Source organism: Amblyomma maculatum, chromosome 4 (genome assembly GCF_055883805.1).
Source record: "Amblyomma maculatum isolate TAMU_Amacu chromosome 4, ASM5588380v1, whole genome shotgun sequence".
NCBI classification, from domain to species: domain Eukaryota; kingdom Metazoa; phylum Arthropoda; class Arachnida; order Ixodida; family Ixodidae; genus Amblyomma; species Amblyomma maculatum.
In genome coordinates this window covers 73136442-73153339 of record NC_139347.1, presented here as the reverse complement: position 1 = coordinate 73153339, position 16898 = coordinate 73136442, and the positions used below count along the sequence as shown (strand labels likewise).

The window sequence follows — 16898 nt, the reverse complement described above, 5'->3', positions numbered from 1 at the left end:
TTCGCCCATTCTATATATAATGTTCCAAGAAGAAATAGAGCTTCGCTGGAATGAATTTCCCTGCATGTTTGTTTTCGCCACAGCAAAATAGTTTAGATTTCACATCGACAAGCCTATAAGGTAGTGCAGTTACCTTATCACGCGTAATAAATTTTTCGAATTAGTTTTTTTGTGAACACAGCTGAAGATATTTTTATTTTGCTCATTCGGTTAGGTCAATACAGTAGAGCTTTAATTCAGCCATCAGGATTACAAGAAACATCCAAATTAACCCGGTTTTAGGATTAACTGAAAACAGCGAAGAAATGAGCCCCTCAAATAATTCTATTGGACAAACGCATTAAGTAAAAATGTGCTCCCTCCTCATCTTGCTGCAGCATTTCGTTTTGTCCCTTTTCCACAGAATAAAGTTGTGGTCACGGAATGTATATCAATAACTTTTAAATTGATATTAATGCCAGCAGAGGTGGACAATGAAAAGGCGCTTCACCTTGATTTGCACCTCACGTGCGGCGGGAATGGCCCTGAGCACATATCTGTGCAGTTTCCGAGCCTTCAGCGTGTACGCGCCGCAGAGATTGATATCTGGTGTTGCTCATAACGCGCGCGTTTGAAATGACAACGGGTAGCGACAGCGAGCCGGACGAACAACGTGCAGTTTCTATTCTTGCATGCCTTGCCTATTTGCGTAGCATACTATTTTAAGTGCATTAAATTCCATGCATCACCGCTCCTGCAAAGCTGTCTTACATCCCGCCAAATTTATACGTAATAAATAGATGTACAAGTTTGGAATTGGTTCTCTGAAGGCAGGTAGATTTCAAGCAACTGTACAAGAAGTAATCAAGGTTACGGTAACCTAACCCTGTTGCCACAGCACGCCGTTAGAAGAAACTGCGCAGGGTGTTGTTGCGCGCTGTCAACCTAGTGGGGGCACTAAGCAATAATGATTGTGTCGTGGGATAAGCACCCGTCCTTGACGGGACCTGTCATGGCTGCGGCGCAGTGAAGCATGTCTCCTTTCTTTTGGGTTCTTCAGGGACCCACAAGCAATGGCACATAGTCGTTTCTTGTGCAGGAAATTCTGGGACTGATGGCTATGGCAACTAATGCTTCAATTAACATTGCCTTTTGGTACGCATCATGGCTCCTAGAGTTCGTCGCTTCATTTGTTTGGCGTGGAATTTGTATCATGCATTCCTGCATAGCACATTAGGTATTCAGATAAACCTGCCTGGTGCAAGCCGTCGATTCAAATTATCTTCTCAAACCTACACAATAAATTGCACCATACGCATTCTTGCAATTAGGGGACTTCAAGGTAACAGAATTTGAATTACTGAGGGTTTACTCTGTCTCGTTTGGTTTCACGAAAAACCTCCCGCAGAAGTTATTTCCCATCTTCAATTGCGCTGATAGTACTTCTTGGAGAACTACATATAACGATCACGAATGTGCACATAAAGATGTATCCAGCGCCTTTATCCAGCGTGTGACTGCTTGGTGCTGGCTTGCCTCTGATTTCTCGCATACAAAGAGCCGCTTCTCCTGCTCAATTTGCTGGAGATGGTGTAGCGGTAATAAGTTGTGCGTGCATTTTACGACAGGTAACTACGTCACGCGTTTTATGAAAAGTACTTACTAGTTCAAAAGTACGTAACTTCAGGGCGGACCATATTGAGGCCAGTGAAACCAAGCATACAGCACACAACAATAATAAGCAGCGCATGTTGCAGGAAGTGTTCAGCAGTGTGGATGCACTGGTTGTGGTTTCCCCTTTCCCTCAGATTTCCCTTTCCCTCCGTTCTAATGCTTCTAGTGATATGTAAATGGCGGATCATCTGCACCTCTATGCGGGGTCTAAATGGAATGACACGTCACTGATATATTTATGCCATGCATTACAAAATGTCTAAGACTCGGGGCAACCGCATGGCTGTCACGTCGTCCGAAACATTATTGCGACGTTTGTGAGACCCGTTATTTAACACAGAGTGACACAGGCGCATGCACATCTGATTCACGTCGAAGTTCCCGAAGTCGGCGTGGTTCTGGGGTAAACCTCGCCGGGCGAAAGCGGAGGCACAATTACAGCGAGTTAAAAAAATGGTTTTACAGCACTGCAGGAGCTGCGCTTATTCTGCGAATGCTTTCATTGTTAGATTTTCAGAGCACTCAAAAATGTTTCTTGGCATCAATATCAGAAAGTTTGCTTTTCGACATTAGCATTAGCATTGAGAGGATTTTGAAAATAAAAGTTCATGAACTGTCCATCCAAACTGACATCACTTTGTGCCTACTATAATACAACCGACTTTCCATCTGAGCGAAACGTTTCACAGGTTTCTTGAATTTCGTAGCACAACTTTGGTGCAGCGTAAACACTGCACACTGACACAAATGATTTTTATGGAGTCTGATTGATTTAATCGTCCTGTTTACATAACATACAAACGTTTTCTCCCTTGCCAGTGCCGAGAAAGTTTTGGTAGACAGTGTAATTTTTCCGTGGGGGAGGTTTTGTGTTTGCCATGGCAAAGGCGCCTTTGCTCTCTACATGCTGATGCTGCTCTTTTCTTTTTGAAATTGGGACGAATGTTCAGTCAACTGAGCATTATAAAAAATAATGATTCTAATACGAAAAAACATGACGAACCCCGTCATAACTATTCGAGCCGATCTCCGAAGCAGGGAAATGCTGCTCAAACTCCGAACTGCTCGGAGGTGTAATCCGAAATATCAGCCTAATATGACTGTGCACGTTGGTAACAGCGCCGGTACGCTGTGTAGAACCGGTGGTGGGAGCAGACCATCGCTTGGAGAGTGCTTGGCACACCATATGAAGGAGACAACGCCTTTATGCCAGTGCACGTGTCTGCCATTCAGTTTGTGATCAGGAAGGGAAGAAGTAAGTTTGCAAGCTTAATAATCGGCCGTCGGTATATTATTGAGAATGAAATTATTCGTTGTCCGATGTTTGATCTAGCCGTAATGCAAATATAAACTTTTTATTATAATCACAGCAATATTTACATTAGGCAGATATGCTGAATAGGAGGACTAACTGTGTAAAAATGATGTTCATTTATCCAAATATTTTAATTTAAAGGTTTTAGCGGATTTTGGGGCTTCCTTTTGCTGGTTTGTTTTTTTGAGTCGGAGAAACTGGTTAGGTTCAATAAGCGCGTGAGAAGGGGATAACGCGCTTGCCGTATTGGATCAGCATGCTAGCGGCTGACGCGCGAAAGCAGACTGCGGTAGCAAATAGTGCGCTATAACTCCTTATTATCGACGTATAAATGAAATAGGGTGAGCGGTAAAGTGGTTTATAGAGCCTACTTTTCGGAGATAGTTTGCGCATTTTTCGGACCGTTCAATTATTTGGAGCTTTCCGGGTCCGAAAAATAGTTCGTCTCCTGTATGCTGTTGAACCCTTTAATAATAAAATTACCGGTTAAGAAAAATATTTTACTTTTCGCGAGAATTTGGTTAGTGCGAAAACGGGAGTGCATTAGATCAAAAAGTAAGAGCCTAACACTAAGGATGCAAGACTTTATTCCAAAAAGTTTGTAATCTATGTTTGCCTTTTGTTGCCTCGAAGCGGCGCGAAAATTCTGCACTTCAAACTAAGCAGGATTTCCCTTTCAACGCCGATCGTAGTCGTAAGTACAGGTGAACATACACATGGTATCAATATCATCGGGAACATCTCGCAAACGTGTCATATTTTCCTGTAGCTCATCATCGCCCTGGTCGTCATTGCTCTCGTTAGACATATTTAATACATTCTTGATAATGGTGCCGTTTGTTAACTCCTCGTAGATAATTAGACGTTCATCCACGAAGAGAAAGTGGAGCAAAGCATTGGGCATACTCTCGTCGTTACATCGCAGCTGCTGCCGTGCATTGACAAATGCGGTCTGTTTTTCTCGAAGCTCCGACTCTGGCGAGGCGACCACTGCAAGCTGCCTGGCAGCCAACCCACGCGTGCTTGGACAAATTCTGAATAATGGTTGTCTTTGCAGCTGTTCATGCCGCGACCATCATTTCCAGAGCCATAAAGAAATCCAATTCTAAAGTGCTGTTCATCTCAGTGATTCTTTAGGACAGCCATTAAATAATACGCCTCATTTGGTATGCATATTTGACGCTCCGCATGACACCTTAATTCAGAGGTTGAATCAGGAAAGAAGTTCGAAGGAAAGATATCTCTCAGGAGGTTCGTCAGAGTCGTGTCATTAACATGATTAGCACTTAATCAAAAACAGGCACGCAATCATCCTGCTTTCCACATGTCCCCATCGAAGGAACCCATCCACCTCCCAAAGTTGGCATGAATCATGCATGATTTTTATCGCCTTTTATGCTCGTGCAGCCTGCAATTCCCCTAAAGCAACGTGGCTTCTTGCTTCGGCCGATTACAAGAAGCGGAAGCCTGTCTTATCCGTCCATATTGGAACACAACAGAATCGTAATGTGTTTCTCTCTATGGTGCCCGCCACAATATCTTTGCCCTTTCAGGTCCAGTCTTCGAATGCAGCATTTTGTAGAACAGGCCAGTTCCGTCAGCTCTGTAGATCATGCAGGACGTTTACGTAGTTTCGATGTCTACGTAAGGCTTTCGCATCCATGTTGATGCTGATTCTGTGTCGAAGTTTGCCGCCGTGCATTAATATAGTGCAGCCAATAGGCAATTCCCATATATTTGTTGTGCCCCAGCTGGCAAAACTTCGGGACAGCGGCGCCTTGTTGGTTCATTGTTCTAAGGACGAGGAATACACAGCCAATTGTCAAAATTTTCTAAAGCCGGGGTCGTCAACGTCTCTTCCTGCGCACGCTCTTCATACTACAGAGCCGCCAAAAGGTTGTTTTTGGACTGCAGTATCGTCGACAGCGAACTGCGTGAAATACCGGACGCTTCGGCTATTTCCTCATTTTTATTTTCCTGTCGCAGTTAGGGCGATTATGTCCGCGTTCTCCTTAAGAATCAAAAACTTCCATTTTTTTGTTCGGCGGAAGCATCAAAACACTGGCAGGAGATTTTCATCTCTGGCAACCGGGCACACTGCGTCAAAGTGTTCAACTATGACGGGGCGTTTTTTAGGCAGATTGGTGGTGAGGGCCTGACTTACTACCCAATTCGGGTGTGCATGAACCAAGGGGGCGAGATTCTTGTGAAGGACAACCACAAGTTCAACGTGACTATGCTCAACCAGGATAGACAGCTTATTTAATGCATGCAAAGGTACACTACATTCGCTATTTTGTAGCTTTATTACAGAATAATGCACAGCTTTATAAGTCGGAATGACAGCTAGGGGACAGAGCTATTATATCGCAGTTTTCGTTTGCCTCACATTATCTTAAGTTCTCTTATGTTGTAGAACCATGCATCGCGTGGCAATCGGAAACCGACCGCGAAACGACGTTTTAGAATGAATTCAATTATAAATTATTTGCTGAGCACAGACTAATTTCATGATGTCACCGATGTTTACTAATGCGCTACGCGTAATACTAAAGCAGAAATACTCTAAGAAAAATGTGATGAGTGTGCCCTTTTAACGCTGTCATCCTTGGTCATCTGATGAGAAGACAGGAGTCGCTGGAGAAAGATTTGATGTTGGGAAAGGTTGAGGGTCGCCGGAGAAGGGGTAGGCAGCGAACGCGATGGTTAGATGGCATCCTCGAGGCGCTGCAGATGAAGTTATGTGATGTTAGGAAGATAGTGAGAGTCCGGAAAGCATGGCTTGATATGGTCCATAGGGTCACGAAGAGTCGGACACGACTGAACGACTGAACTGAACTGACTTTACATCAGATTCACTAGAGTAGATAATTGGGCTAATTGGTTTGCCATTGATTATGAAAACACACAGGAAAACACACCGACAGGATGAAGGGGCAAACGCCTGCCTGTGTGTTTTACTGGCGCGCTGCTTCGTAATCAATGACGTTGACATCAATGTGCAAAAGTACGGGAAATGCATTTACGAAGATCTGTTTATGGCTGACAGGGTTTCGTTACACCAGCATGGCCACCGCCCGATGCTCGTGATGTGTAAAAAGAGACTGACGATACTGCCGTCAGTAATGTGCGAGTCCCGCACCGCCGTTGGATGCTCTCCGTGAGCTCAGGACCATTGGGATCGCGGAGTCGGCGATATGCTTGCCACTGCCCACTGCTTTTCAAATTCTTCTATCTGCTACAAAGGGTGCTTGTTCGTTAAGCAAAATCAGCCCAAGGCGTGATAATTATTAATCTATTTCTCTAAAGAAGTGTCAGGATGGAAGGCTTGCTTAATTTAGCCAAAATGAAAAATCTGCATCCAGTACAGCCACGAAGAGACAAATCATGGGCAGCAGTGCTTCTGACCTTTCTCACTTTCTTTCGGTAAATGACCGCTCTAATGAGGAAATGGTTGTCAATTTTGTTAAGTGGAACTTATTTCAGCGTAAATGACCCAAGAATAATTTCAGCGAGTGCTGCTGGTTTTGCTTTTTTTCACAACAGACAATGCGAATTGCATACTTTATATCTGACTGGATCAGGCTAGTAGTATGATAGAGAAAATGACCATTAAATGTAATGTGACGTGTTAATTGCAGCACTAAGAAGCTAGCGCTGTGCACTCCAGAAGAGCAATTTGCACATTGCATCTAGAGATGCAATACTCGATATTAATAAAAATTTGGAAGGGTGTACAGCGCGACTAACGGTTTCGGCTTTAGGCGATTTCCGGGCTGCGTGCCATCGTTCTCTGCCCTTGCGCATACAGCGCGACTACCGACCGTGTCTTGGACAATATGTGGGCCGCACGCTGCCGCTTAGTGCTCGTTAGGCTTGCAGCGTGACTGGCGATAGCAGCTTGGAAGATGCACGTTCGGTGCGCCGCCATTCACAGCCCTCTGGGCATGCAGCGCGACTAGCAATCGCAGCTTAGGCGATTGGTGGGCCGTGCTCCGCAGTGATATAATTTCTACATGTATGCGTACGTACAGTGAGACTATTAAATCTACCGGAAATCTTTCTCTGGTTCAGCAGGAAAGGCTGCGCAGAAAAGAGAAAGCGATATGTCTTTGTATTCTTTGGCAATATGGAGGGGACTAAAGAGACGGCGCAGAGCCGCTTTTTCAGAAGTGGGCAACGCATTAAGGGAAGGGGACAAGGCTTGTCTTCCTTGCTATCCTGTCTGACCTCTGTTGCAAACCCACGCAAGCTCACATATTTTTTAGACTTTTCCGTTACTTGGACCATTTCCTGGGACCCGCTGAGTCCGAAAACGTGTTCGGCGACTGTATACATTTGAACGCCCAATAGCGAAGTGACAGGGGGAGAGGATATTTTTCCTTTTCTTGTAAATTTTGTTATCGCAAAAACGGGATTGTGCCTCACTCTACAGAAGTGAAACTTTACCTTAAAAAGGGTGCAATCTACGAATGTCCCTTCTTATTTTGCAGTAGTGACAAAACCCTGCTCTCATAACTGAGCAGGCTGTCGATTGCAGTATTGATCGTTCTTATAGGCATGAATAACATATTGTCATGCGCTACGCAGCGACTGATGTGAAAGAAGTGTAAGTGACTGCGTGGTTAGGAAAGGGGGGCTGACGAAGTTTGAAGGACATTGGCCTGGCTGCCTGTTGTGGCCTACATCCATCCCCCATCATCTTTGAATAAACTCATTCCATTCGTAACAATATTTGGTAGAGGTCGGCCGGCTACGTGGCCCTGGATACGCTGGCCGTTCGGCGCAGCCGTTGCTTAGCTGATTTGACACCTCTGCAGTCGGAAACCAACGTCATGTTAACTCAAATGGCTAAGACACAATCTGCTGAATGACTCAGGTCTTGGCCGCCCCATCGGAAACCCCGCACGTTTACAGGTGAATCTGATAAAGACGTTGAATACTGGCTGACCCAATACCAACGAGCCAGCAAATAAGCAAATACAATCGCTGGAATCTGGGTGCTCAACTTTGCAACGTTATGCTCTTTATCGACGGGACAGCCTTCCTATCGTTTGGGAATCCCGAGGACACATTTACCACTTGGACCCGGATTGTGGACGAAATCACGGTGTGTTTCGGTGACACTTCGGCTATGGAAAGGAGAGCCGAGCTTACCTTTGCGCAAAGAGCTCAGGTTCCAGGTGAGACATGCGCGAAGTGCACCGAGGAAGTACTCAGACTTCGCCGGCTTGTCAACAGAAACATGACTGAAGAAGACAAGGTAAGCCAACTCTTGAAATGAATCTCCGAAGACGTTTACAACTTTCCGATCACGAAAGACAACCGCTCCACTATAGCTAACGTGATGAAGCGGTGTAGTGCGTTTCAGGCACTCAAGTCGCGTCGATGTTCCCCCACATTTGGTCGGCTAAGTTCACAATTGCTGTCAACATTGACATTCTTGCGTCTAAAGACATTGCCTCAATGGTTCCGCGGAAAATGCGTCAAGAATCCTCGGCTACAAGGTGCTGCCGATGATAAAACGCACCACACATGCTCCTTGTTTGAGCCACGTATGGATCAGCGTATACTCCCCGGGCTTAGATTACCAACAAAGAGCGGAGCACCGTCCAGGGTGGAGACGATCGGTCCCCTTTTTTGTCAATATTACAAACACCGAAATTAACCGGATCACTATACTTACGACTACTTTCCGTGTGAACCACCTCGATATACGCCCACCGGGTATTCTCGTTCTACGCAAAGTCATCCCTCCTACTTGTACGGTAAACGAGAGGCGCCGGTCTATTATAATTGCGGCCGCAGCGGACACATCTCTCGCTATTGCAGCGTCGTTGATCTACGCGTGCTTCCCCACGACGCCCAGCTCGATTTCATGATGGCGCGCCATGGCAGCCGCCTGCTTCTCTTCGCGGATCCTCTTTTTCCCGTACCGACTTCGTTGATTCTCCTGCCTCCGAGCGCAGCATGACTCTGCCTCCTATTAAGCCGCGCCGTTCACTGCCGCGTCGTGGCCACTCGAATCCACCACCCATGGAAAACTAGCTGGTGCGACCGATGGAGGTAAGGTCACCGGCTGGCCAACTTCGCCAACACCTCTTCCTATTGTCATGCTGAAAAAGAAAGTGTGTGCGCGTGTGAACAATGTTAGTAAAATTGCTTTGGTGAACACTGGTGCCGCTGTGTCTGTGATGACACTTTCATTTAGAAATCGACGTTTCGACTATAAATTTAGGTTTGCGTGGGACCGAATGATCACGTTTTGTGGAGCTGCGGGCGAACCTTTAATTGCTGTCGGCCTTTGCTTGGTTCATCTTGAATTTTATGGCGCAAGTTTTAGGACCGAATTTTTGTTATCTCATGCCACGCACGGGGGTATTCTGGGTATCGACTTTTTGCATGAGTGCGGCGTAATACTCGACATTGGAGGCTGCGAAATGTTCGTGCACCGACACACGCTGTCAGCTTTAGTCGGAGATCTGCCTAAGCGTTGCGACAATGTGCTTTTTCGCAAGCAAGATGTCGCCTTTCCAGCTCAGGCAACCGCTTTTGTCCTCGTGCTGTCTTCCGCAATTCTACTGAGGCATTGGCAAATTGTAACTGAGCCGGACACTTGCAGTGTGTTAGAGAAAAAATGTGTTGGTACCTCGTGCAAAAGATGGTAGCGCGCACGTGTGGGCCTTGAATCAATCCGCACAGCCTGTGCGCCTGCCGGCTGTTTCTGAATTCGCAAGATTTGAACGCTATGTTACCGAAGCTATCCCGGCTATTTCTGATGTCCCTCGATCTTTACCTAAGACGCCGCCCTATTTTGATGTATTAGGAGCGATGAAAAGCAAGTCGCCATCCTCTACCGATTAACGTGCGTTTTGTGCTACTGTGTTTGACTTTGCCAGAACAGGCTCTTTCTTCTGCTAGAAGGGGAGGCTGACGAAGTGCGAAAGACGGTGGCTTGGCTCATAGAGTTTCTTAATCTACTAAGGTAAAAGCTCTATGGCTTGAGTGCTTGTTTTTCCTCGTGTCCAATCCCAATCATCTGTGAATAAACGCATCCCATCCGTAATATTATGTGTGCTGCACTTCTGCACTTCAATGCACTTCAAAAGGCGATTCATATCAATTATCTTTTAAGGGCAGTAGTTGAATCATTATGCCTTTATTGATATGCATACTTCACACTCAATATGAAGCCCTGGTTCATTGGCTGAAGCACGGAGGTGCAGTTCTGACGGAAAACTTAGAGTCGTGGCGCCAACGTGATGGGCAGTGAAGTTATCCAACAACAGGCACACAACACTCCTGCTCTCCCTATGTCACCACCAAAGGCACCCAGACTCCTCCTAATGTTGGCACGGGTCATGTATGATTTGTTATTCGATGTGTATGTACGGACATGCCTGAGATCCCGCTTAAAGCAACGTAGAATTTTGCTTCGGTCGATTACCATAAGCGAAAGCTTGCCTGGGCCGTTATGTCGGAACACAACAGAATCGTAACATGCTTCTTGCTGTGTTTATCGCCTCAACATATTTGCCCTTTCATCTCCAATCTTATCGAGGGCTGCACCTTGTAGAGAACAAGCCAGGTTCGTCGTTGTTGCAGATGTTGCACGATTTGCATACGTGGCTATCATGTCATCGAAAATCTTTCGCATTCATGCTGTTCCAGGTTCCGCGTCGACGTTTGCCGATTCAGCTGAGAGTACTTTAGAAACAAAGTCACACTGTGCCTCAAAACGGCTCAGCCAACTTTCCTTTCCCTTCAATTGTTTGTGCCCTCGTTAGGGCTCAAATTGGAGGGTTTTCTGCAGAAATAAGCTTCCGGACAGTGGCACCTGGTTGGTTCGTTGTTATAAGAAACAGGAACAGGCCTTATTCCCGTATTCAAAAGCAAAGGCCGTTACGGTCTTGCGCCCCGTACGTGCTCCGTTCTAAATAGCAGCCAATATGTCTGCGCTTCAGGTTCGTCCACAACGAGCTGATTGCAATCCAGACTCTTCGTCAATTTCTATGTTCTTTCAATCTTGCGCAATTTGGGCGATGATGTCGGAAATACCCTATTTTTGTTCGGACGGGGCATCTCTTCTGCACGTTGGCTCACCAAAAATGTGCGTCGACTTAATGAAAAATGGTTCCAGCCAAAAGAAATATCCGCGATGGCGACATGCCATTGCTAATTCAAGAAACCAGCACCCACCAATAATATATTTCTTCCTTTTTTTTTTTCATTGTACAAATGGCATATCATCATCACCAAACGTTCTAAACAAAGATGGCCGAACCGGTAGATGTGCTTGCTGCCTGTGTGGAAGCGTCTAAAATGTTCAAGGTGATGTGGAACGCATTATCATATTTTTAGTTTCCTATTATGACTTACGTGCGGAGAAAACTCTTGGATTGCTACTTGAGGAACCTTCGTTTCTGCGTAATTGAAGTATGCGGTCGTTTCGCTTTTGGAAGAAAAATGCAATGAATCTTAATTATGAATGTTGGTTAGGGCTACTGCATTATTTCGTTCCATGGAGAAATCTGTACTGCGGTTTTCGTTATTTCGTGGTTCGTTCTACTCCATGCCAATATTTTCTTGCTGCACTAGCAAAGCTGGCATGAGTAGGAATTAATGTTATGGTAGTATAAGGAGACCATGAGTAAATGAGTGTTTATATATATTCATGAAACGCTGTTTCAATTCGCCGCTTGAAGCACACTCTCATTGCACACGCTATTTCTTCAGTTTAGCGTTCACGACTCTTGCGCACGATAAAATTGTGTTGCCAACAGAAGGCGCGCTTTCAAGTTATGCATCTCGCTTCGGAGTGAACTGATTATTGATGATTTCAGTGCGTTCATTAATCATAAATGGTGCATCAGGCTTTCAACTGGCCTCAAATCACATATATCTGAATCATTGAGTGTGTATAATCTTTTTCCTTTTATTAAGGTGATGATTCTGTCTCTCTTAGTCCTTAGTCAGAAAGTAGTTTCTTTGACCAAAATTATTTCAGCCTGAAAAAGCAAATTTCGTCTTTAGGCTGAAATATTTGCCGCAGCTTTATTTTTATGCATTGAACGACAAGTGCGGATGTGAGACACAGCGTAACGTTAAACCAAATGCCTCTCTAAAACTTTCGACTCTTCTTACAGGGTTTGGTAAGTAGAGAGCGACCATTCATACTCTTATTCTGTCACACCTGCATACGCCGCGAGGAGACGTGGCGAGGCACGGACGTTTACTGGCGCCTTCGTAGAATCTAGACCCCCCCCCACACACACACACGCGCGCACGCACGCACACACACACACCCACCCACACACACACACACACACACACACACACACACACACACACACACACACACACACACACACACACACACACACACACACACACACACACACACACACACACACACACACACACACACACACACACACACACACACACACACACACACACACACACACACACACACACACACACACACACACACACACACACACACACACACACACACACACACACACACACACACACACACACACACACACACACACACACACACACACACACACACACACACACACACACACACACACACACACACACACACACACACACACACACACACACACCCCGCCGGGGTGGTGCAGTGGTAAGACGCCCGACTGCAGTGCCGGAGTACCCGGGTTCGAACCCGACCTCGGCGGTTGCGTTTCGATGGAGGCGAAACGGAGTGGCGTCCGTGTGCTGTGCGATGTCAGTGCACGTTAAAGAACCCCAGGTGGTCGAAATTTCCGGAGTCCTCCACTACGGCGTCTCTCATAGCCTTAGTCGCTTTGGGACGTTAAAAAACCCCACAGACCAGACACACACACACACACACACACACACACACACACACACACACACACACACACACACACACACACACACACACACACACACACACACACACACACACACACACACACACACACACACACACACACACACACACACACACACACACACACACACACACACACACACACACACACACACACACACACACACACACACACACACACACACACACACACACACACACACACACACACACACACACACACACACACACACACACACACACACACACACACACACACACACACACACCACTTTCGTCGTCGCGACCGGGAAGGAAGGGGTGCTTAGAATGAAGTGAATAGGGGGTTAGGAAACGTTGCTCTGTAGCGTAATGTGTTGCCTACAATTCTTATAGCTGTATTCAGCGAGAGAAAATTATTGTACGATCATGCTCATGATTATTATAGTAACAAACATATTGTATTCTCACTCTACATTTTATGCAGCTTTGCTCATCTTGAAATAGTAAAGAGTATGTTAAAGATTAAAGGGCGAATTAAGGCCGCAGTTCCTATTGTGCGTTGCAGGAGTCCAAAAAAAAAAATCTCAATTGTAGTTAGTGAGATTCTTACTCCTATTATAGAATAACATGGCAAGCTGACGTTTGACGGGAACATACGAAAGTGTGCGCATTTGAATTTCGAGTGCATGAAAAATTGGTAACAGATGGTACATTTATGAAACCGCACTCCATCGTGTGTTCATATCCTCAACATGCGCTATTCCTATAGGTGGGGTAAGCTAGGCCTTAGTGCGCTTCTATTCTTGATGATACTGAACTCTATTTTTTTCTTTACAGATTCAGGATGCCATCGACAGGATTCAACAGGTGTGTGCCTTTGTGGAAAAGTTGGCTCACTTTTCTACGAGCACCGAGGCCATGGTCTTCAACCGTCTGGTGGAAAAAGCGTTCCAGGGATTCTTTTCATTTCGACCTGAGTCTGGGTCCCATGGCATGGACCTAGAGTTCATTTCCAAACATCGAGCAATCCAGGAAGGAGCCGACAACTCCTCGACCTGCATAAAGCAAGACGGAGCTGCCGAAACTGCCCCGCGGCGACCACCAATCGCTCTGCCCTATGGTGGTGTGCTGCGTCCCACTGACCGTCAGTCCACAATGTGTCGCAATGACCACCATACGACGACGGCACTTCCGACGTTTCCTTCTGAGTGAAACCTTGTGTCGAAGCGTGTCAGCTGTGTGAACATTCTAGGTCAAGCCTCAATAAAGCTCGCAGATGCCGGCCCTTATGAGCAGTGGTCGAATGGAGGTGCTGAATTATTAAACGCTGGCCCGGACTTCGGAAGTCCACAGCAATCTCCGTCTCCTCTGCCTCCGAGTGCTCTGGCGGAAGCCTCTTCCATGTTCCTAGCTGACATTTGCGTAGGATTCTACGTACTGAAGTTGCAGTTCAAGCGGCGAAAGATGATTTACCGCTTCAACATTGTCAAGCTCGGCGTCGTGGAGGGACCGTTCACACAGCCTTCTGGTGTGACAGTGAATCCTCAGAATGACACTGTGGCCGCCGATAGCGACAACCATCGCAATCTGATCTTTGACCGAGATGGGTGGTTGCAGTTCCAGTATGTCGAGTGTGACAAGAGTGACGGACAGCTGTTGTACCCCAACCGGGCGGCTGTGGTGCGCCATTCAGGAAACACAGTAGTAACTGAGAGTTTACTGACGCACCAGATCCAGATTTACGATCAGTGCGGGCAGTTAGCACGCAAGTTCGATGCTGAAATCCTGGAGCACCCTATGGGCGTGGCCATGAACCCCGATGGCCGCTCGGCGATCGTCAACCGCAAGGTGATGCGGGCCACCATCTTCAATAGGAGCGGCCACGTTCTGCAAAGGTTTGACTGCTCCAAGAGCATCGAATTACTTCGTGTGGAGCTCGGTCATCTACAAGCAGCCATTCTTTCTGTTGAGGTATCCTATCATAATACAGTTTTCATTTTACGCTGTGCATCACACACAACGCGCATTTCCCTTCCACCACCCTCATCAACATCTTGCACTGTTCCCTGTTTCGCCTACTTGTGCCTTGTGTTCTTATATGCTGCCAAGTTTATCATTGGTGAAGTACGGCCTAGGCGGCCAGCGGTAATAAATGTGTTGATGCTGCGGAGTTTCATTTATCAAAATAGTTGGAAGTAGTGGCTCCTGTACCTACCTTCTTATTTTACCATTTTTACAACACGCGATTGTACTTTACAGTGAAAGTAGCATTGTTGACACAAGAATGGGTGAATCTACTTATTCAGGGCGCCGTCATTTCGTCAACACTGTCTCCTACGTCTTCCTGAGTTTGGCTCAACATGCATCATGTTATTTTGTGCATTCTTTGTTTCTTGTGTTTGTGCAGGCTCAGCGCTCCCTTGACAGTAGCCTACCACGAACACTTCGTGGGTCTGGCGCGACAGCGGGCTCTCAACTGGGCTCGCCCACTTCCCTTCCCGAGGCATTCATGGCACCCAGTTCCGGCGGGGAAAGCAGCAGCGGAGGCAGTCACCCGGATGTCGGCTCTACAGGCAGTGCAGTTTTGCCCCAGCTAAGCACCAAGTGCAGCCTCTGCCATGACACCTGCACCATTCCTAAGGTAAGCCTTGTGTATGATGTAGAGAGGTTTACCCTCTGTAGGTACCATTTTCATCTTATTCGGGAGCGACGCATGCTGCCCAAGCGCCAGCGCGCGTTCAGAGTGAGACGTGATGCAAACTCCGCGAAGCAGTATTAGACCAGCAGCATTCAGAATTATGCCGTATAGGTTATCTTAAGTACTAATAAACCGCGGTGCAAGAAGCGGAATAATTTATTATGCGATTGATATAGATGGCGCCTAACGGAATTCGTTGAGTACCAAGTTTTACAGCTTCGTGATAGATATTGTGCATAAAATTTGATTGCGTTGAATTCATTTGGTCCACTGCCACAGTACAGGATACAGTTACTGCGATAGATGACGTTGGTTTTATTTTGTTTCTGTAAATATAGAAACAGTTGAATAGCAATATATAAATCAGCTTCCATACTCCCAGTCAACAACTTTGCACAAGTTTTTGAAAAAGTAAAAAACTTGCACACATTTTTCAATGGCGAAAAAAACAAAACAAAACTGCTGGGGTTCTTGTATAGCTGGTGTGATGTGTTGAAGGCTGGCGCAGTGCCCGGAGACTGAGACACCCGTCAAAAACACACATGGAATCCTATTATGTTGTAGTGTACATATATTTTAGAGCGTATAGCTCCACTGCTAACTTCATTGTCTTCGACCTTAGAGGTGTACCCGGGACCGCAAAGCGATCATCAAAGTCCCAACTGTGATATGTAAATAGGCGGGATTTTAACAACTGCCTCGCAGGAAGTTGGCTGCTCAGTGACATAGATTGGGCGCGTGCGGACTCGAATGCGTCAATATTTCAGCGCCGACGTCAGGTTAAACGTGATCGTTCAGGCGATACATCTCTCCGAGAAGCAATAGCGTAGAGGAAGCGTGTAGGCTCGAGGCTGAGATCCTATAGAGGGTGAGAAGATCACACAGAGAAGAAACACCAGTATTAACAAGGGGTCATGCTTAAACAAGATAGCTTAATTACTATCGGATAACTAGGTTTAACCAAGATAAATTCCCTCAATTTTGTTTGCCTTTATTGCTTGTAATATACTGGCAACTTGGCGTGATGGTGTATCATTGTACCTTTTCGATAGCTGTCCTTTTCAGGACGTTCGCGACCTCCTGGAACTGCACACAGATAGGTGGGCCAGCATAGGTGTGGTATTCTGTCAAAAAATTGCAGCGTTCTCCGGGAATATACGTTTTTCTAATCAAGCCTACGAATAACTTAACTTTTGTTCTTCGGAGAATGGAATCAGTACTCCCTATGCTTGAATATGACTAGTTTCCAAAAGTGTGTCACTTCGCTACAAAACAAACTTTCACCACAGCTTTATGCTCAAAATGTTCCACAACTCCTGCCTTGCAGCTGGATATTGCTTGCAACAGGCGACTTCTGAGCG

General features: G+C 46.1%; 1 protein-coding gene across 1 annotated transcript in view; it reads left to right on the top strand.

The window, feature by feature from the left end:
- The window catches only part of LOC146191396 (uncharacterized), a 151456-nt gene that overhangs the window by 39555 nt on the left and 95003 nt on the right, over positions 1-16898 (top strand). The window contains 4 exon segments of the mRNA XM_084600316.1: positions 5020-5198; positions 11912-11947; positions 13677-14810; positions 15247-15480. Of these exon segments, the coding sequence (XP_084456442.1) occupies positions 5020-5198; positions 11912-11947; positions 13677-14810; positions 15247-15480 (1583 nt within the window).